Source organism: Plasmodium yoelii (genome assembly GCF_900002385.2).
Source record: "Plasmodium yoelii strain 17X genome assembly, chromosome: 5".
In the NCBI taxonomy this organism is placed as follows: domain Eukaryota; phylum Apicomplexa; class Aconoidasida; order Haemosporida; family Plasmodiidae; genus Plasmodium; species Plasmodium yoelii.
Window position 1 is genome coordinate 42,208 of NC_036177.2, and position 23,528 is coordinate 65,735.

The window sequence follows — 23,528 nt, forward strand, 5'->3', positions numbered from 1 at the left end:
CCTGAAATAGTCAATACTCTTCGAATAATATATTAATGATTCATTCTCTTCTTTATATTTTTTAGCTTTTCTCTTAAATATTCTTTTTGAGCTCTTTTCCGTAATACAAATAACGAACACTAATATAAAATGTTAAGAAGTGTACGATTTTTTTGTTAACGTTTGCATATATTTAATGAAAATAATTTTTAAATTTCTTATTATTTACCTTAAAAAAAATTCCCAAAAAGATTGATATTGTACTGAATATTAATAAAGCTAGAATTAATTTTTTTACTATCGACAAGCTTGGTGTATCATCACAAATCTTTTCAGAACTTTGCATACCACTTTCTTCTGTTTCTGACGATGTAAGGGATGGAATTTTGTTACAATCAACGCTATCAACACAAGAACTTTTAAAATTATTATAATCACTTAATAATGTAGACAATACTTGATGATAGGCTTCACCTTTAGTATTACCAGAATCGTTATCAAGTTCATTATATGTTTCAACAAATTTTTTAGCACTTTCTATAGATTTCGTAGATATTGTGTTGTTTTCATTAAGTTCAGTATACATGTTACATAATAATTTAAATGCATCATAAAATTTAGACATATTTTCAATATTAATATTCAACAAACTCTTTCTTCCATTTATGATTTCCTTATAATTTTGATAACCTATACGATCATTTAATTGCTTACTACAATCTTGACCATCTTGTTTACAATTAGTATAATGCGTATTATCTTTTATACATTTATTGTAAAAATCATTTAAATTGTTGATTCCATTATACGTCTTTTGATTTAGTTTATAACTTAACCATATGATAATGTATTGAACAGTATTGGTATTTTTTTTATTTTCCAAAAACAATTGCTCAAACAACCATAAACATCCAGCCTTAATTTGATCGAGATCTGTCTCACAATCTTTTTCCTCTGATTCTCTATTAGAGCAGTAATACTTAATATTCTCATTTTTATTAAAATCGGCTGGTTTATGTTTTTCTAATTCATCGGGTAAATATTCTCTCAATGTATCAAACTGTTCACACTAAGAAAACATTTTAAAAAGTATAATAAAAATATATGTTAATGAAATTTATAGATTATATAATATCGACAAATACAAGGAAAAACAAATTTTATTAAAAAATGCAGATACCAGGTCATAATCCATTGTAATTTTATTTTGTTTATAATATGTAGATTATGTAACATCATATTATTTTATATTTTTTACGCTTAATAAATGACAAAATAATTGAACATAGCATAAAACTGTCTATGGTTAAACATTTTATTATCATTTTTAATATTAATTTAAAGATAATATGGAACAATATAATAACTTTACGGTAGTTAGATAAATTATCGTGTTTTGAGGATGTTTAATACATGTTTTACTATGTGTATAGATACAATTTTACATAAATTGTTATCCTTAATAACACTCATATGAGCATTATTATAAAAATTAAAGCAACAATGTAACGAATTAGAAATACATCTCTTATACACATGCTTTAATATGGAAAATAACCAATACCATATCTTTTGTTTTAATATACTGCAAAAATCGAAACAATTAAGAAACCCATTATTACTATAATCCTTAAAGTATATAAATAGTTATTTTTTTAAATATATTAAATACGTATATACTTGTTTCTAATACTATATACCATGTTTTATTAAAATTATAGTATTTTCAAAATAAATTGCATTTTTCCCTTTTTTAATTGCATATACTTAATTTTACATTGTTTTTATTTAATATATATCCATTCCAATTATAGTTAACATTTTCAATAACTTTATTTTTATTCTTACACATTCCGTTTTAGAAATATACTTTATTGGGTAATTTTATAATATATTTTGTCATCCTTTCCTTAAAACAAATATTAGCACTGAACCCATACTTATAAGCTTAAATAAGTCTTTAAATACATATTATTTTTAAAATAATGCTTAGTGAATATTAAACATATATACCTACTGATGATATTTTAAAGTATAATATAAAACTATGTTTAATTAGGTTCTTATATTGCACTTTAATAGGAGAGAGATAAGATATATTAGCTCTTTAATATATATATTTATATAAATATTTGCTAAATATTACACATAATTTTATCTTATATATTCTACTGTTATAGTTAATGTATATCATTCAAATAATTTATTAAAAATTCTATATTTTATGAATTCTATGGTAAAACAACGACAATATAATATGCGTTAATATGGAATAATAAAATGATATTTAACATAATTGATTCTTTAACAGTTTTTTTATTTATCTATTTTTTTTGAATATAAAACCCCATATTCAAAATTGAACCTTTAACAAAAACATAACATTAATACCATTATAATGTATTATTATTTGCCTTCTCTATAAAATTAATATCAGTATTTAATTATAAGAAGGTTTCACAATATATCAATATTTCAATATTAGTTATTGAATAATATTTTACCAGTTTATATGTATAGGTATATAATGTTAATGTTATTCTATCTATCATATTATTTATAATTATTATAATAAAATATGATAAAAAATTTATTAATATACTTATATTTTATTTTTTAACAATTCTAAATGTAATATATTTATACTTAAAAACTATAAAGATTAAAAATTAAAGTGACTAATATAATATTATACCTTTATGGTAAATAAATTAATGTATATATAAGTATCTCTATTGTTTGAATTTAAAACATTAGCATAAAATGATACTATACATAATTGTTATTTTAAGGGATAGTATACATATATCTATAATTTATTTTTTTATTAATATGCATATTTTTATTGATTACTAAAAATGTTAGAACCATAACAATCTTTTATAGACTATGTTACGTTGTCGATTCTCGATCGATATTTATGAATCTATATTTTATGTTTATCTATTATTACAGTTCAGTTGTATAAAATGATTTAAATTAAAATAAATATGATACAAATCATAAGTTTTACTAAATAAAATTTTCATAAAATAAAGAAATATATTATGATATGCATAATTCGATATAACTTTGGGTTATCAAGGCTTATATAATAGGCAATTGTGATAAAGCATAATATAAATTCATATATAATCAATATCTATATTAATTATGCAATATAGACATTTTATTTTAATCATATTAAATCGGCATAAACACACAATTGTATATATTATACTTTATGGGGAAATTGGTATTGATCCCTTTCATGTTAGATTATTCCCCTTTTGGTTGCATATTTTGACTTTTTAACTTCATCTCAATATTAAACATACGGGTATAGTATATATATTTAATTAGTGTTCAAATTATACAAAATTAAATGCAATATAATACTTAGCCCTAACCAGAATATGGGTTACATAAACACAACCCTGACCTACAACATAAAAACTATATAAAAATTATTCCTCAATAGACAGTTTCTTATCGTATACCAATCATTATTAATATTCCTGAAATAGTCACTCTCTTCGAATCATATATTAATGATTTATTCTCTTCTTTATATTTTTTATTTTTTCTCTTAATTTTTGTTTTTGAAATCGTTTCCGAAATCCAAATAACGAATACTAATAAAAAATGTTAAGAAACATATGATTTTTTTGTTAATGTTTGCATATATATAATGAAAATAATTTATAATTCCTTATTATTTACCTTGTAAGAAATTCCTAAAAGAAATGCTATTACACCAAATATCGATAAAACTGTAAATAATTTGTTTGTTGCCGATGAACTTGATGATGTATCCTCAGAACTTTGTAAAATTTGTTGTGCAAAATTTTCTGTTGTTTCTATCGTTGGAAGAGGTGAAGATTTGGAACATTGTGTATTATTATATTTATTCATAAAATTATCATAATCTTTTGATAAAGTAGACAATAGTTGATTATAGGAAATATTTCCAGTAATACTATGATCTTTATTAAGTTCATTATATTTTTTAACAAATTTGTTAGCATTTTCTGAACTTTTTGTGCAATATGGTGTTTTATCATCAAATTCAGCATACATTTCACATAATAATTTAAATGCTTCATAAAAATTAGATATAATTTTTTTATCCATACCCAAAAAATATTTTTTTTTATCTATAAGATTCTTATAATTTTCATAATAATTTTCAACGCCAGTTATAGTCTTTTGATACCTATCATTATTTATAGTTGTATTATAAAAAAATTGTAGATTGTTATCATTTCCTGTTTGTTCCTTTAGGTTTAACATATAACTTAACCATATCAAAATGTAATCAACAATATTGATGTTATTATTTGCAACAGACGTAAACAATTCAGAAGTTCCAAATATTTGCATAAAAAGATATAAACATCCACCAGCAATTCTTTCGAAAGCACTATCACACTTATTACCACCACAATAACTATCTAAAAAATTATTATCATTAAATTTATATTCTCCTTTATCTAATGTATCGGGGAAAAATTCCCATATACTCGTAAACTTTTTACACTAAGAAAACATTTAAAAACAAATATTAGAAATGTATATTATTGAACATTTTATTAAAATAAAGTTTAATGATATTTATATGTAATACAATATCAAAAATGCATATACCACTTCTTTATTCATTATGATGGTATTTTATTTTTGATTTGTAAATTGAGTAAAATAATGCTGTTTTATATACACTCCCCCAAATATGTGACGCAAATACTTTGGCCCTATATATAACAACTGTCTGTAGTTAAATATATTATAAGTTTTTCAATAATTAAATTAATATAGAATAATAAAATAATATTATTACTAAAATCATATTATACTTATTTTATGACAATTAGCTAAATTACCTTAAATAGAGGGTTGCTTAATACATTTTAGTTAAATATAAATACCATGCATTTTATAAAAAAAATGCTATTCTTACTAACATCTGGTAAAACTCTGTTATAAAAATATATATACTTTTATAAATAATTTAAAGTATGTTTAAACATAGAAAAGGAATATATTTATATTTTATGTTTTAATGATTGTTCTTCTAAAACTTAAATATTGTATATATCTAAAAAATAAAAAGTTATATTATTGCTATAATCCTTAAAAGTATATAAATAATAGTTTTTTAAAATATATTAAATTTTTATATAATTGTTTCTAATATTATATAGCTTTTATTTTTATAAAATTATAACATTTACAAAATAAGTTGCATTGTTCCCTTTTTTAATTGCATATACATAATTTTAATATTATTTTATTTAATATAGATAACTTTACAATCTATGTTAACGAGTCCAATAACTTTATTTTTATTCTTATATAATTAAATTTAGAAATATATCTTATTATATAATTTTATAATATATTTTGCACATATTTCTCACGGTTTAAAACGACAATTAGCACTGGTCCCGTATTTATAAGCTTAAATAAGTATTTTAATGCATATCATTTTTAAAATAATACTTAGTAGATATTAATTATTAACATATAAATAACTATTGATGCAAATTTTAAAGTATAATAAAAAACTATGTGTATTTAGGTTGGTATATTTGCATTTTAGATAGGAGAGATAAGGGAAGTATGTTTTTTTAAGACAAGGATGTAGTCATATAATATTTATTTATTCTACATAGTTTAATTATATTTTATATTTTTTACCATTAAAACTTTCAATACATGTATACATTAAAAATGCCTTAGAATTATTTTCTAAATATATAGTTTACCTTTATATTTTATAATAAACTATATTTACTTCTATGATGAAAAACTATAAAATTATTAATATTATTTTTCTTGGTATTGCTAATTCTAATATTAGCACATTAACAAAATACTAAGTCGGAATTGTATTATTTCATTCGATGTTTTGTGCATACAATTTTAATTTTATCATACCTTTAATAATATATATAATTAATTTATAGCCATATAACAGTATCAAATAAGCATAATACATTTGTTCGTATTTAATACTTTATCTATTGTTATTACTATTATTATTGTTACTGCTATATCATAGTATAGTACAACAGAATAATTAATGCTTTTAATAAAAATAGTTTAAATCAATGTATATTATTTTCTCGTTTCATAGTTTTTAAATCAAGCATTCTAGAACATATATTATTTCGAAATAGCAATATATTTAATTATATATTTGTGAATTTGTGTATATATAATAGCATAATAAAAATATTATTAGTTCAAATTAAATTAATTATTACATACTTTTTCTATATATTTTTCGTTAATATATAATTGTATATATTCCCCAATTTTAACATATTTCAGGTTTTAGTCATTGATACAATATTATATATATAAATATTAGAATAATAACATTAATTTTATATATCAAGTTTTTTATAAGTATTATAACAAACTATAGCATTAAATTTTATTAATATATTTATATTTTATTTTTTTACTACTTTAAATATATATTTCCAATTTATATATACTTCAAAACTATAAAGTTTAAAAATTAAAGTGGATAGTATAAAATTATACCTTTATAGTAAATAAATTAATATATATAGAACTATCTCTATTATTTGAATTTAAAACTTTAGCATAAAATTATAAAATATATAATCGAAAGTTAAAAGGATAGTATCCCTATATCTATAATGTACTTTTTTATTAATATGTATATTTTTATTGTATTATTAAAAATGTTAGATGCATAAAATTCATTTTATAGATAACGTTGTATTGTCGAATATCGATCGCTATTTTATGAATATATATTATTACAGTTCAGTTGGCGTAATATAATTGAAATTAAAACAAATATGATACAAATAATAAGTTTATTGAATAAAATGTTTCATCAAATAGATAAATATATTATGACATGCATAATTCAATATAGCTCTGGGTTAACAAGTCTTATATAATAAATAATTATGATATATCATAATATGAATTAATATATGCAATATAGACATTTTTTTTTAATCATATTAAATCGATATGAACACTAAATTATATATATTATAATTTATGAACAAATTTTATGTGACTCTTTTCATATTAATGGTAGTACCCATTTTTTGGTTGCATATTTAGGCTTTACTGCGTGATTAAACATATATGAATGGTCATATATTTAATTAGTGTTCAAATTATAAAAAATTAAATGCAATGTAATACTTAGCCCTAACCCGAATATGGGTTCCACAACATAAAACTATATAAAAATTATATAAAAATTATTTCCCAATATACAGCTTCTTAACATATATTAATCATTATTAATCTTCGAATCATATATTAATGAATCATTTTCTTCATTATATTTTTTATTTTTTCTCTTAATTTTTGTTTTTGAAATCGTTTCCGAAATCCAAATAATGAATACTAATATAAAAATTTTAAAAAATGTATAATTTATTTATATTCACAAATTAATCATTGCTGAATATATTGTTTAATTGACTTATTATTTACCTTATATGCAATTCCCAAGAAAATTGATACGGTAACAAATATAAATGCAATTGGAATTAGTGTCCTTTTTATTACTAATCTTCGTGAATATGTTGGAAGTGATGGAAAGTTGCTAAATTCAAGATCATTACATTTATTTTTTAAATTACAATAATCATTTGATAATGTAGATAATAATTGATTATAGGGACTATCTTTACCATTATTATAATTTTCATTAAGTTCATCATATTTTTTAGCAAAATCATTAGCTATTTCCGAAAATCTATAGCAACTTAGGCTTTCTTCATTAACCTCAATATAGATATGACATAATAATATAAATGCATCATAAAAATTAGACATATCTTTAACATAAATACTCATCAAATTTTGTTTTTTATCTATAAGATCCTTATAGCTATTATAGCCACTAACATTATTTATATCCTTAATATATCTATCATCTTTAGTTATATATGTTTCATAAAAATGCTTTATAGTCTCGTTTTCATCAATTTTCTTAAAGTTTAACATATAACTTAACCATATCATAATGTATTCAACAATATTGGTGTTTCCTTTTGCAATAAAACTAAATGAGGTAGAATTCCCAAATAGTTCATTAAACAAAAATAAACATACAGCATTAATTTTATTGATATCCTCTTCACATTGTCCATCAGTACAGTACTCTTTGAAATATTTATCATTTATAAATTTATAGCTTCCATTACTCGATTCATATTTAAAATTTGTCCATACATTCTTGAACTTTTCACACTAAGAAATCATTTAAAAACAATTAATAAAAACGTGTATTATTGAAAATTTTATTAAAATATTGATGATATTTATATATAATACAATATCAAAAAATGTAAAGGAAATTATTATTATTAAAAATTGTATATACCATTTCATTATTCATTATAATGGGATTTTATTTTTGATTTGTAAATTTAATAAAATCATGCTGTTTTATATACACAGCCCTCAATATGCGACACAAATACTTTAACCCTATATATAACAACGGTCTGTAGTTAAATATATTATAAGTTTTTCAATAATTAAATTAATATAGAATAATATTATTACTAAAGAAACGGTCTATTCCTTTTTTTGATAACTACTAAGCTACCTTAAATTGGAGATATTTAATACATTTTGGTCAGATGTATAATATAATTTATGATTATTAGTAACATCCATTATAATTTTATTATAAAAATTTTAGTTTAGTAATGAACTTAAAATACTTCCTCTTATATTTGTGTCTCAATATAGAAAAATACAATTTTTTTTCTCATGCTTTAATGAATCTATTATTAGTATAATTTTTAAAAGTATATAAATATTTTATATACTTGTTTCTTATAATATAGTTTTTTCTAAAATTATAACATTTACAAAGTTACATTGTTCCATTTTCTATGCAAATTATATAAATTTATATTGTTTTTAATGATTCCGATAACTATATTTTGATTCCTATATACTTCAATTTATAAATATACCATATTGAGTAATTTTACAATATATTTTACGCATAATTTTCACGGTTTAAAACAATTAGCACTGAAACTATATTTGTAAGCTTAAATACGTTTTTATATGTATATTGTTTTTAAAATAATACTAATTAAATACTAAATATTAACATATAAATAACTATTGATGGAAATTTTAAAGTATAATAGAAAACTATGTTTAATTAAGTTATTATATTTCACTTTAAGAGGAGAGAGATAAGATATCTTTGCTCTTTTAATATATAAATTTATATAAATATTCTCTAAATGTTCCGAATTGTTCATTTTTATCTTATATAATCTATTGTTATAGTTATTAATGCATATACATTCAAATAATTTATTAAAATTTCTATATTTTATTAATTCTATGATAACATAATGTTGTTTTTAATTAAATACGATTCATTAAACATTGACAAAATGACATTTAACATGAATCAAATCTTTATCATTTTCTCCATGGATCCAAATTTTTATAATATAAAACCACATATCCCAAAGTGGATCTTTAACAAATATATAAAAATTATATCATTATAATGCATTATTATTTGCCTTTTCGATAATATTAATGTTTATTATATGAAGGTTTCACAATAAAATAATATTTCAATATTAGTTATTGATAGAGTATTTTATTAGTTTATATGTATAGTTATATAATAATAACGCATTATATCTAAAATCTTATTTACAATTATTAAAACAAACTATAACATTATATTTTATTAATATACTTATATTTTATTTTTTTAATTTTTTGAAATATAATTTATTTATACCTCAAAACTATGAAGTTTAAAAATAAATAGTTAATAATTTAATATTATACCTTTGTAGAAAATAAATTAATGTATATAAAGCATCTTTTATTAATACTAATTAATTTGAACACAAATGTAAAGGAAATAAAAAAGAGAATAGTAACTACAATTAAAACATCAAAAATATTGATATATACTGTATTTTTTATGTATTACTAAAATGTTAGATGCATAAACATCTTTTATAGATATTGTTGTATTGTCGATTTTCGATCGATATTCCATGCATCTATATTTTATGAATATCTATTATTACAGTTCACTTGGATAACATGATTTAAATTAAAATCAGTATGGTACAAATAATAAGTTTTACTAAATAAAATATTTCACCAAATAAAGAAACATATTATAATATGCATAATTCAATATATCTCTGGGTTATCAAGGCTTATATAGTAGGCAATTATTATATAGAAAATGTTTATAATAATATTTGTAATATATTTATTTTAATCATATTAAATCATCACAAACACTCAATTATATATATTATAACATATAAATATGTTATGTGACCCCTTTCATATTAATGGAATGCTCCTTTGACAGTACATATTTATAATTTCATCTCGAAATTAAACATACAGGATGGTATATATATTTAATTAGTGTTCAAGGTATAAAAAATTAAATGCAATATAATACTTAACCCTAATCAACATAAAAACTATATAAAAATTATGCAAAAATTACTTCCCAATGGACGGTTTCTTAAAATATATTAACCATTATTACTATTCATGGAATAATCACTACTCTTCGAATAATATATTAATGATCAGTTTCTTCTTTATTTTTTTAGCATTTCTCTTAAATGTTGTTTTTGAGATCGTTTCCGAAATCCAAATAACGAATACTAATATAAAATGTTAAGAAGTATACGATTTATTTGTTAAAATTTGAATATATAATGAAAATAATTTTTAATTTCCTTATTATTTACCTTATAAGAAACTCCCAATAAAATTGATGCTGCAACAAATATAATTGCAATTGTAATTAGTATATTTTTTGTTACTGAACTTCTTGGACAAGCTACAAGTGGTGAGATACTACTACACCAAATAGTATTATACATTTGTTCAAAATTTCTATAATCATTTGATAAACTAGACAATAGTTCATAATAAGAACTTCCTTTATTAATATTTAAATCATTTTTAAGTTTTTCATATTTTTCAAACAATTCTCCAGCATTTTCTAAACATTTTTTGCATTGGGGTTCTTTTTCTTCACCAATTTCACTATACATGTTACATAATGATTTAAATGCATCATAAAAATTAGATATATCTTTAATATCGATATTCATCGATTTTATTTTTTTACATATAATATCATCCTTGTTATTATTACTATCACTATTATCAGATATATGCTTATTATAACAACTATTTGATTTTATATAATCAGTATAAAAATAGTCTAACATGATCGTTTCATTTTTTTTTTTTTGATTTATTTTATTAATTAACCATAAAATAGCGTATTCAACAATTTTATCACTATCTATATCTTCCTCACCAAACATATTTAGTAACAATATAAAACCATAGATAATATTTTCTTCACCACTACAATCCTCACTATCAGAGAAAAACGATTTTAATAAATCCCTAGAATTATATTTTTCCGGGGTTTTCTGATCATCATTAAAATATTCATCGATCGTATTAATTAGATTACACTACGAATATATTTTACGAATTAAACAAAAAATGTATTAATATAAATGTTACTATAATTAAAATTAATATAATTTATAGGAATGTAACATACGAATAATATATGAAAAAGGATATATACCACTTTATAAGACATTATAATGAAATTCTGTTATAATTTGTAGATTACGCGGGGTGATGTTATTTATATATATTGTATAAAATATATGGTATATTTACTTAATCTCTTTACGTAGCAGTTATATTTCGTTAGACATATTATTCTTAATTTTAAATTCATATAAAATAATAATACATTAGTATTACTAAAATCATATTATACTTATTTTATGACATTTAGCTAAATTTCCTTAAATAGAGGGTTGCTTATACACTTTTACCATATGTATATATGATGCATTTTATACAAAAAATACTATTCTTACTAACATTTGGTATAACTTTATTATAAAAATTAATATACTTTTATAATGAATTTAAAAAATATATACATATTCTTTAATATAGAACACAAACAACGTCATAAAACTCAAATACTACACAAATATAAAAAATTAAGAAAGCTATTATTAGAATCCTTAAAGTATATAAATAGTAATTTTTTAAATATATTAAATTAGTATATACTTGTTTCTTATAATATATATTATAGTTTTTTCTAAAATAATAGCATTTTCAAATTTAGTTACTTGCTCCACTTTCTATGTAAATTATATAAATTTATATTATTTTTATTTAATATAGATAAATTAAAAAATAATTTTAATGCGTTAAATAACTTTATTTTATTCCTACATATTCCAATTGAGTAGTATTCTCTATTGGGTAATTTTATAATATTTTTTACGCATAATTTCCACTCTCTAAAACAACAATTAGCACTGAACCAGTATTTATTAAGCTATTTATAAGCTTAAATACGTTTTATATGTAGATTGTTTTTAAAATAATACTAAGCAAATACTAAATATTAACATATAAATAACTATTGACGCAAATTTTAAAGTATAATAGAAAACTATGTTTAATTAAGTTGTTAAATTGCTCTTTAAGAGGAGAGAGATAAGATATATTTGCCATTTTAATATATAAATTTAGATAAACATTTCCTAAATACTATGCATTGTTCATTCTTATCTTATATATTTATTGATATAGTTATCAACGTATGTGCATTCACTTAATTTATTAAAAATTCTATATTTTATTAATTATATGGTAAAACAATGATAACATAATATGCGTTAACATGGAATAATAAAAGAAAATTTAACGTTGAATCGTTCCTTTTCACAATTTATTCAGTTTTTTAAAATACCAAACTACAAATCCCAAATTGGATCTTTAAAAAATATATAACAATGATACCTTTATAATGTATTATTATGTGTCTTTTATATAATATGAACATTTAATTATGTGAAGTTTCTACAATAAAAAATATTTAAATATTAATTATTGATAGAGTATTTTATTATATTATATTATATTTATAGGGGTATATAATAATGCATTTTACCTACCATATTATTTATAATTGTTAGAACAAAATATAATATTAAACTTTATTAATATATTTATATTTTATTTTTTAACTATTTTAAAATATAATATATTTATACCTCAAAATATAAAATTTAAAAATTAATAGAGATTAATCTATTATTATACCTTTATGATAATTAAATTAATATATATAACTATTCCTATCAATATAAATTAGAACATTAATATAAATGCAAATTATTGAAATGAAAAAAATGATTATTATATATATTTATAATTTATAAATTTATTATAACTATAGTAGATTTTTTATGTATTACTAAAAATGTTAGATGCATAAAATGCATTTTATAGATAACGTTGTATTGTCGAATATCGATCGATATTTTATGAATCTATATTATTACATTTCAGTTGGATAATACGATTTAAGTAAAAATAAATATGATACAAGTTATAAGTTTTACTAAATAAAATGTTTCATCAACCAAAAAAACATATTATGTTATACATAATTCAATATAGTCCCTGATTAACAAGTTTTATATAATAGGCAATTATGATATAGTATAATATGAATTCGTATATAATAAATATCTATATTAATATATGCAATATAGACATTTTATTTAATCATATTAAATCGGCATGAACACTCTATATATATTATAACTTATGAAAAAATGTGATGTGACCACTTTCATATTAATGGCAGTACCCATTTTTTTGTTGCATATTTAAACTTCATCTCGTGATTAAACATAAGGGATGATACATACATTTAATTAGTGTTCAAATTATAAAAAATTAAATGCAATATAATACTTAGCCCTAACCCGAATATGGGTACCACAAACACAACCCTGACCCACAACATAAAAACTATACAAAAATTCCTTCCAATAGACAGTTTCTTAAAATATATAAATCATTATTACTATTCCTGAAATACTAACTCTCTTCGAATCATATATCAATGATTCATTCTCTTCTTTATATTTTTTATTTTTTCTCTTAGTTTTAGTTTTTGAAATCGTTTCCGAAATCCAAATAACGAATACTAATATAAAATGTTAAGAAGCGTATTATTTTTTTGTTAACGTTTACATATATATGATGAAAATAATTTTTAAATTCCTTATTATTTACCTTATAAGAAATTCCCAAAAAAATTGGTAGTGCAGCAAATATCGATAAAACTATAAATAATTTGCTTGCTATCGACGAACTTGATGATGCATCTTCAGATGTTAGTGCATAAATGCTTGTTTCTATCTCTGGAAAGGATGAACAATTTTTACAGTTATTTTTTAAATTATAATAATCAGTTGATAGTGTATACAATATTTGCTTATAGGAACTATTATTAACAATATTCGGTTTTTTATTAATTTCTTCAATATTTTCAGCAAACTTTTTGGCATATTGCAAACAGTTTGTGCAATTTGACATGTTTTCATCAAATCCAGTATACATTTTACATAATGATTGAAATGCATCATATAATTTAGATATATCTTTAATATCTATATTCAAAAAATAATTTTTTTTATTTAAAAGATCCATATAACTGCTATTATCTTTAACGCCATTTATAGACTGTTTATAATCTCCACTACCATTTATATATGTATCATAAAAATGTTGTAAATGGCTGACGCTGCTACTATTATTTTCCTTTAGGGTTAACATATAACTTAACCATATCATAATGTATTCAACAATATTCATATAATTGTTTGCATATTTCGAAAACAAATCAGAATTCTTAAAGAATGCATTAAAAAAATATAAACATCCAGCATTAATTTTGTCGAGATCATTATCACAATCACCAGTACAATACCCTTTGAAATTAGTATCATCATTAAATTTATATTTTTTTTTATTCGAATCATATTCTAAATTCGTCATTACATAAATGAAGTTATTAAACTAAAAAAAAATTTTTTAAATTTAATAAAAACATGTATTATTGAAAATTTTATTAAAATGAAGTTTAATGATATTTATATATAATACAATATCAAAAAATGTAAAGGAAATTATTATTATTAAAAAATGCATATACCACATCCTTATCCATTGTGATGAAATTTAGTTTTATATTTGTAAATTAAGTAGAATCATGTTGTTTTATATACGTTGCCCCCAATATGTGACATAAATACTTTAACCCTATATATAACAACTGTCTGTAGTTAAATATATTATAACTTTTTAATAATTAAATTATTATGCATAGTAAAATTATATTATTAGTAAAGAAACGTTTTATTCCATTTTATGATAATTATCTGAATTACCTTAAATAGAGGTTGATTAATACATTTTTGATCAAATGTATATATGATGCATTTTATACAAAAAATAACTATTATTAATAAAATATGGTATAACTTTATTATAAAAATTGATATACTTTTATAAAGAATTTAAAGTATTTTTGAACATAGAAAAGGAATATATTTATATCTTCTGTTTTAATGATTTCAATTCTAAAACTTAAATACTGTATAAATTTAAAAATAAAAAAGTTTTATTATTATTATAATCCTTAAAACCATATAAATAATAATTTTCTAAAATATATTAAATTTTTATATACTCGTTTCTTATAATATATAATATAGTTTTTTCTAAAATTATAGTATTTTCAAATTAAGTTAAATGCTCCACATTTGATGCAAATTATATTAATTTAATATTACTTTTAATTAATATATAAGCATTCACAATTCATTTTAATGAATCTTATAACATTATTTTTATTTCTATATACTTTAATTTATAAATATTCCGTATTAGATAATTATAGAATATATTTTGCACATCATTTCCGTAGTTTAAAACACCAATTAGTACTGAATCCGTACTTATGCTATTTATAAGCTTAAATAAGTCTTTGAATGTAGGTTGTTTTAAAAATCATACATAGTAAATATTAAATATTAGTGTATAAATAAGTATTGATGCAAATTTTAAAGTATAATGTAAAACTATATGTATTAGGTTGGTATATTGCACTTTGAGAGGAGAGAGATAAGATATCTTTGCTCTTTTAATATATAAATTTAGATAAATATTCGCTAATGTTATGTATAGTTAATTTTATCTTATATATTTTATTGTTATAGTTATCAATGTATATACATTCAAATAGTTTATTAAAAGATATATATTATATTAATTTTATGATAAAACAATGCTATTTGTAATTAAAGATTATTTATTAAACAATTATAATATAATACGCGTTAATATTGAATAATAAAAAGATATTTAACGTTGAGTCTTTATACTTTTTTTTATTTATCCATATTTTATAATATAAAATTATAAATCCCAAATTGGATCTTTAACAAATATATAAAAATTATGCCTTTATAATGCATCATTATGTGTCTTTTCAATAATATTAATATTTAATTATATGAAGGTTTCACAATAAAACAATATTTCAATATTAGTTATTAGTATAGTATTTATTAGATTATATGTATAGGCATATATTAATAACGATATTATATCTATCAAATTATTTACAATTATTATAACAAACTATAACATTATATTTTATTAATATACTTATATTTTATTTTTTAAATCTTTTGAAATATAATTTATTTATACCTAAAAACTATAAAGTTTAAAAATTAATAATGATCAATCTAATATTATACCTTTATAGTAAATAAATTAATGTATATATAACTATTTATATCAATATTAATTAAAACTTTAACATAAAACGATACTATATATAATCAAAAATTAAAAGGACAGTATACATATATCTATAATTTATTTTTTTATTAATATACATATTTTTATTGATTATTAAAAATGTTAGATGCATAAAATCCCTTTTATAGATAACGTTGTATTATCGAATCTCGATATACTATGGATCTATATTTTATGAGTGCCTATTATATATTGGTAATATGTTTAATTAACAATAAAAATATACCCATTAACCTGAAGGTATATTATACTGTAGGGAACTGTTCCAAATGAATTAAATTATAATTATACTCCTATATATAAAATTATTATACTGTTCGGTTATAAAAATACGACTTGAATCAAAATAAATATGATACAAATAATAAGTTTTGCTAAATAAAATGTGTTCATCAACCAAAGAAACATTTTATTTTATACATAATTCAATATAGCCCCTGATTAACAAGTTTTATATAATAGGCAATTATGATATAGCATAATATGAATTCTATATAATCAATATAGACATTTTATTTTAATCATATTAAATTGACATGAACACTCAATTTAATATATTATAACATATGAAAAAATATTATGCGACACATCTCATATTAATGGATATGTTCCTTTGGGGGGGGGTATATTTGGCTTTTGAATTTCATCTTCTGTTTAAACATACGGAATTATACATATATTAAATTAGTGTTCAAATTATAAAAAATTAAATAAAGATATAATACTTAACCCTAACCCCAATATGGGTCCCACAACATAAAAACTATATAAAAATTATGCAAAAATTATTTATTTCCAGATAGACAGTTTCTTAAAATATATAAATCATTATTACTATTCCTGAAATTGCCACTCTCTTCGAATCATATATTAACGATTCATTTTCTTCTTTATATTTTTTATTTTTTCTCTTAAATATTGTTTTTGAGCTCGTTTCCGAAATCCAAATAACGAATACTAATATAAAATGTTAAGAAGCGTACAGTTGTTTTTTAATGTTTGCATATATATAATAATTTTTTTTTTAATTCCTTATTATTTACCTTATAAGAAATTCCTAAAAAAAATGCTATTGCACCAAATATCGATAAAACTGTAAATAATTTGTTTCCTATCGACGAACTTGACGTATCTTCAGATGCTAGTGCAGAAATTTTTGATTCTATCTCTGAAAAAGATGGAATATCGCTATATTTCTCATTTAAATTATTATAATCAGTTAATAAAGCAGATAATATTTGAAGATGTGAGGCACCTTCAGTTTTATATTTATTGTTTAGATTTGTATATTTTTGAACAAAACTAGTAGCATCATTTGACAGTGTTTCGCCTTTTTTATTCTGTACACCATTACCATACATACTACATATTAATTTGGATGCATCATAAAATTTAGACAGATCTTCAATATCTATATTCATCAAATATTTTTCTTTATTTATGAATTCCTCAAGATTTGTAAATGTACTGGAATGTTTTATAAATTTACTATATTTATTATTATTATCTACATGTTTAGTATAAAATTCGTTTATTTTAGTGAAATTTTTCCTTGTGATTTGATTTAATTTATAACTTAACCATAAAATAATATATAGAAAAAATGGTTTAGTATCGTTTATAATACCACCTTTAGTTGGGTATTTACCAAAATATTGTCCAAGTAACCATAAAAATCCAATCGTAATTTTTTCAAGTTCAGTATTACAGTCTTTACCAGGGCAATAATTACTGTAATTACTAATAGTTTCTAGTTCAAGTTCTCCACTTTTATTTAATTCATCGGGTAAATACTTCCTCAAAATATCAAAGTTTGAACACTAAAAAACCATATAAAAAAAATGATAAAAATATGTATTAAGAAAATGTTATTAAAATAAAACTTAATGAAGTTTATAGAAAATATATCAAAAAGTGTACATACTATAGAATCATCCATTATGCTGGAATATAATTTATAATCTCTAGGTTAAGGGGGTATCATATTATATGTATATACTAAAATAGGTAATACAATTATTTAACCATATATACAGCATTTATCTGTAGATAAAAATATTTTTATTAATATCAATTTAAAGATAATGTAGAACAATATATACTTTTATGGTAGTTAGATAAATTGCATTATTTTGGGGGCTGTTTAATACATGTTTTATCATATGTATATATAATACAATTTTACATAAATTGTTATCCTTAATAACATTTATATGAGGATTATTATAAAAATTAAAGTAACATTGTAATGAATTTAGAATATTTCTTCTTATACATATGCTTTAATATAGAAAATAAATATCATATCTTTTGTTTTAATAGCTGTCCTTTTAAAACATAAAAACTGTATAAATATAAAAAATAAAAAATATTATTATTAGTATAATTTCTAAAAGTATATAAATATATTTTTTCTAATATATTTGTTTCTTATAATATATAATATATAATACAATTTTTTCTAAAATTATAACATTTATAAAATAAGTTGCATTGCTCTCTTTATTAATTGCATATACATGATTTTAATATTATTTTTATTTAATATATGTCCATTCTAATTATATTTAACATTTTCAATAACTTTATTTTTATTCCCATATAATTCAATTTATAAATATATTTATTATTTAATTTTATAATATATTTTGCACATATTTCCCACGGTTTAAAACGACAATTAGCATTGGACCCGTATTTATAAGCTTATATAACTATTTTAATGCATATTGTTTTTAAAATAATACTTAGTAAATATTAAATATATAACACATAAATACGTATTGATGAAAATTTTTAAGTATAATAAAAAATTATGTGTATTAGGTTGGTATATTGCACTTTGAGAGGAGAGATAAGGGAAGTATGATTTTTTAAGACAAGGATGTAGCCATATAAGATTTACTTATTCTACATAGTTTAATTATGCCTTATATTTTTTTACCTTTAAAACTTTCAATTCGTGTATATATTAAAATTATTCATTAGAAATAACTATAATTATTAATTTTCTAAATATATGATTTGCTTTTGTATTTATAATAAACTATATTTTTAAGTAAACTATAGAATTATTAATATTATTTTGATTGGCAGTGTTAATTCTAATATTATCGCATTAAAGAATACTTAAATGAATGTTATAATAATTAATTTGATGTTTTGTGCATACAATTTTAATTTTATCATACCTTTAATAATATATATAATGAATTTATACCCCATGTAATATATCAAATTAACATAATGTATTTTTCGTATTTAATACTTTATCTATTGTTATTACTATTATTATTGTTGCTGCTAGATCACTGTATAGTACAACGGAATAATTAATGCCCTTAATATAAATACTTTAAATCAATGTATGATATGTCCGTGATTCATTGTTTAAAGTATAACATTTTATAACATATATACTACCTCGTAAAACGATATATTTATAATACATATTTATTAATTTATATATGATAACCTAATAAAAATAACATTAGTTCAAATTAAATTAATTTTTATTTGCCTTTTCGATAAAATTAATATTAGTATTTAATTATATGAAGTTTCACAATAAAACAATATTTCATTAGTAGTTATTAGTAGAGCATTTTATTAAATTATATGCATAGATATATAATAATAACGCTATTCTATCTATCATATTATTTATAATTATTATAACAAAATATGATATTAAATATTATTAATATAATTATATTTTTTTAACTATTTTAAATATAATATATTTCTAATTTATATATACTTCAAAACTATAAAGTTTAAAAATGGTTATTGATTAATCTAATAATATACCTTTATAGTAAATAAATTAATGTATATATAAGTATCTCTATTATTTGAATTTAAAACCTTAATATAAATATAAAGAAAATGATATTATATATAACCGAAAGTTAAAAGGATAATATACATATATCTATAATATAATCTTTATGTATTACTAAAAATATTAGATGCATAAAACATATTTTATAGGCATTGTTGTATTTTCGAATCTCGATCGATATCCCATGCATCTATATTTTATGACTACTTATTATATATTGGTAATATGTTTAATTAATGTTAAAAACACATATGTTAATCCGAATATATATTGCAATGTAGACAATTGTTCCAAATGAATCATCATATAATTAATATCCAACATCATATATAATTCTATTATTACACTTCATTTGGCGTAATATAATTGAAATTAAAACAAATATGACACAAATAATAAGTTTATTAAATAAAATGTTTCATCAAATAAATAAATATATTGCGTATTATGATATTCATAATTCAATATAGCTCTGGGTTAACAAGTCTCATATAATAAATAATTATGATATATCATAATATGAATTACTATATGAAATATAGACATTTTTTTAATCATATTAAATCGATATGAACACTAAATTATATATATTATAATTTATGAAAAAATTTTATGTGATTCTTTTCATATTAATGGTAGTACCCCTTTTTTGGTTGCATATTTAGGTTTTACCGCGTGATTAAACATATGTGAATGGTCATATATTTAATTAGTGTTCAAATTATAAAAAATTAAATGCAATATAATACTTAGCCCTAACCCGAATATGGGTTCCAGAAACACAACCCTGGCCTACAACATAAAAACAATATAAAAACTGACCAAAAATTACTTCGAAATAGACAGTTTCTTAAAATAAATCAATCGTCATATTCAGAATCATATATTAATGATTCATTCTTTTCTTTACATTTTTTAGCTTTTCTCTTAATTTTTGTTTTTGAAATCGTTTCCGAAATCCAAATAAGGAATACTAATATAAAATGTTAAGAAGCGTACGGTTGCTTGGTAATGTTTTCATATATATAATGAAAATAATATATAAATATTATATTTTTTAATTCCTTATTATTTACCTTATAAGCAATTCCCAAGAAAATTGGTATTGCAGCAAGTATCAATAAAACCGGAATTAATTTGCTTGCTAGTGATGATTCTGATAATGTAACTTCAGAACCTTGTGCATAAAGCTGTTCAGAAATTTCTTCAAAACAATTTTCAGGAATTTTTGTTTTGTCTATCTCTGGAAGGGGCTTATTATCATTACATTTCTTTATTAAATTATCATAATCGGTTGATAAAGTACACAATACTTGTTTATATGAACTGTCTTTATTGCTATTATAATCATTGTAAAGTTCTTCATATTGTTTAATAAATTTATCAGCTTTTTCCGAATAGTTTGTGCAATCTTCCTTATTTTCATCAAATTCAGTATACATTTCACATAACGATTTAAATGCTTTATAAAATTTAGGTACAATTTTACTATCCATATTCAACACATCATTTTTTTTATCTAAAAGTTTCTTATAATTATCATAATCAGTTAATTCATTTATTTTCTTGTTATACTTATTACAATCATGTATATATTCTATATAAAAACCCTGTATATTGTCTTCTTCTTCACTTTTGCCCAGGTTCAACATATAACTTAACCATATCATAATGTAATCAACAATATTGATGTTATCTTTTAAAGGAGAGGGATTCACACCACAATCCTTAATGAATTCATCCAACAAATATAAACATCCAGCACTTATTCTATCCAATTCATTTTTAAAATTATTATTATTACAAGAATAATTATTTAAAAAATTATTATTATTACAAGAATTATTTAAAAAATTGTCATCTTTAAATTGATATTTTCCTCCAATCAATTCATCGGAAATCCATTCCCTTACATTCTTGAACCTTTCACACTAAAAAAACATTTAAAAACAATTAATAAAAACGCGAATTATTAAAATAAATTTTAATGATATTTATATGTAATACAATATAAAAAAATTTAAAGGAAACTATTATTATTAAAAAATGCATATACCACTTGCTTATCCATTATAATGGGGTTTTATTTTTGATTTGTAAATTGAGTAGAATCATCCTGTTTTATATACACTGCCCCCAATATGTGACATAAATACTTTAATCCTATATATAGAAACTGCCTGTAGTTAAATATATTATAAGTTTTTCAATAATTAAATTAATATGGAATAATAAAATAATGTTATTACTAAAGAAACGTTCTATTTGTGTATATGCTAATTAGCTAAGTTACCTTAAATAGAGAGTTGCTTAATACAATTTTTATTAAATATATATGTAATGAATTTTATCAAAAAATGATATTCTTACTAACATCTGGTATAACTTTATTATAAAAATTAATATACTTTTATAATGAATTTAAAAAATATATACATATGCTTTAATATAGAACACAAACAACGTCATAAAACTCAAATACTGCACAAATATAAAAAATTAAGAAAGTTATTATTATTAGAATCCTTAAAAGAATATAAATAATAACTTTTTAAAAAATATTAAATACTTATATACTTGTTTCTTATAATATATATTATAGTTTTTTCTAAAATAATAGCATTTTCAAATTTAGTTACATGCTCCACTTTCTATGCAAAATATATAAATTTATATTATTTTTATTTAATATAGATAAATTATAAAATAATTTTAATGCGTTAAATAACATTATATTTATTTATACATGTTCTAATTTATAAGTATTCTCTGTTGGGAATTTTATTATATATTTTCCCATCTTTTCCACTCTCTAAAACAACAATTAGCACTGAACCAGTATTTATAAGCTTAAATAAGCCTTTGAATGTATATTATTTTTAAAATAATACATAGTAAATATTAAATATTAACATATAAATATATATTAATAATATTTTAAAGTATA

General features: G+C 20.1%; 7 protein-coding genes across 7 annotated transcripts; all 7 read right to left on the bottom strand.

The window, feature by feature from the left end:
* Positions 1-32: 32 nt before the first annotated feature.
* PY17X_0500061 (PIR protein) lies at positions 33-1,174 on the bottom strand (the record flags this gene model as incomplete). The annotated part of the gene is made up of 3 exons (XM_034637752.1): positions 33-119; positions 209-1,048; positions 1,160-1,174. 3 exons carry the CDS (start codon positions 1,172-1,174, stop codon positions 33-35), a joined length of 942 nt encoding a protein of 313 aa, XP_034493397.1.
* Positions 1,175-3,506: 2,332 nt separating this feature from the next.
* Positions 3,507-4,620, bottom strand: PY17X_0500067 (PIR protein; the record flags this gene model as incomplete). The annotated part of the gene is made up of 3 exons (XM_022957692.2): positions 3,507-3,593; positions 3,682-4,497; positions 4,606-4,620. The coding sequence occupies 3 exons, from the start codon at positions 4,618-4,620 to the stop codon at positions 3,507-3,509; spliced, it is 918 nt and encodes a 305-aa protein (XP_022811139.2).
* A 2,658-nt stretch (positions 4,621-7,278) lies between these two features.
* Positions 7,279-8,365, bottom strand: PY17X_0500071 (uncharacterized protein; the record flags this gene model as incomplete). The annotated part of the gene is made up of 3 exons (XM_723736.1): positions 7,279-7,365; positions 7,456-8,217; positions 8,351-8,365. 3 exons carry the CDS (start codon positions 8,363-8,365, stop codon positions 7,279-7,281), a joined length of 864 nt encoding a protein of 287 aa, XP_728829.1.
* Positions 8,366-10,589: 2,224 nt separating this feature from the next.
* Positions 10,590-11,620, bottom strand: PY17X_0500077 (PIR protein; the record flags this gene model as incomplete). Its single annotated transcript, XM_022957704.1, has 3 exons — positions 10,590-10,655; positions 10,743-11,486; positions 11,606-11,620. 3 exons carry the CDS (start codon positions 11,618-11,620, stop codon positions 10,590-10,592), a joined length of 825 nt encoding a protein of 274 aa, XP_022811140.1.
* A 2,343-nt stretch (positions 11,621-13,963) lies between these two features.
* PY17X_0500081 (PIR protein) lies at positions 13,964-15,076 on the bottom strand (the record flags this gene model as incomplete). The annotated part of the gene is made up of 3 exons (XM_022957711.1): positions 13,964-14,050; positions 14,140-14,925; positions 15,062-15,076. The coding sequence occupies 3 exons, from the start codon at positions 15,074-15,076 to the stop codon at positions 13,964-13,966; spliced, it is 888 nt and encodes a 295-aa protein (XP_022811141.1).
* Positions 15,077-17,607: 2,531 nt separating this feature from the next.
* Positions 17,608-18,676, bottom strand: PY17X_0500087 (uncharacterized protein; the record flags this gene model as incomplete). Its single annotated transcript, XM_723089.1, has 3 exons — positions 17,608-17,694; positions 17,781-18,557; positions 18,662-18,676. The coding sequence occupies 3 exons, from the start codon at positions 18,674-18,676 to the stop codon at positions 17,608-17,610; spliced, it is 879 nt and encodes a 292-aa protein (XP_728182.1).
* Positions 18,677-21,467: 2,791 nt separating this feature from the next.
* On the bottom strand, positions 21,468-22,652 carry PY17X_0500091 (PIR protein; the record flags this gene model as incomplete). The annotated part of the gene is made up of 3 exons (XM_022957719.1): positions 21,468-21,554; positions 21,658-22,512; positions 22,638-22,652. The coding sequence occupies 3 exons, from the start codon at positions 22,650-22,652 to the stop codon at positions 21,468-21,470; spliced, it is 957 nt and encodes a 318-aa protein (XP_022811142.1).
* Positions 22,653-23,528: the final 876 nt, after the last annotated feature.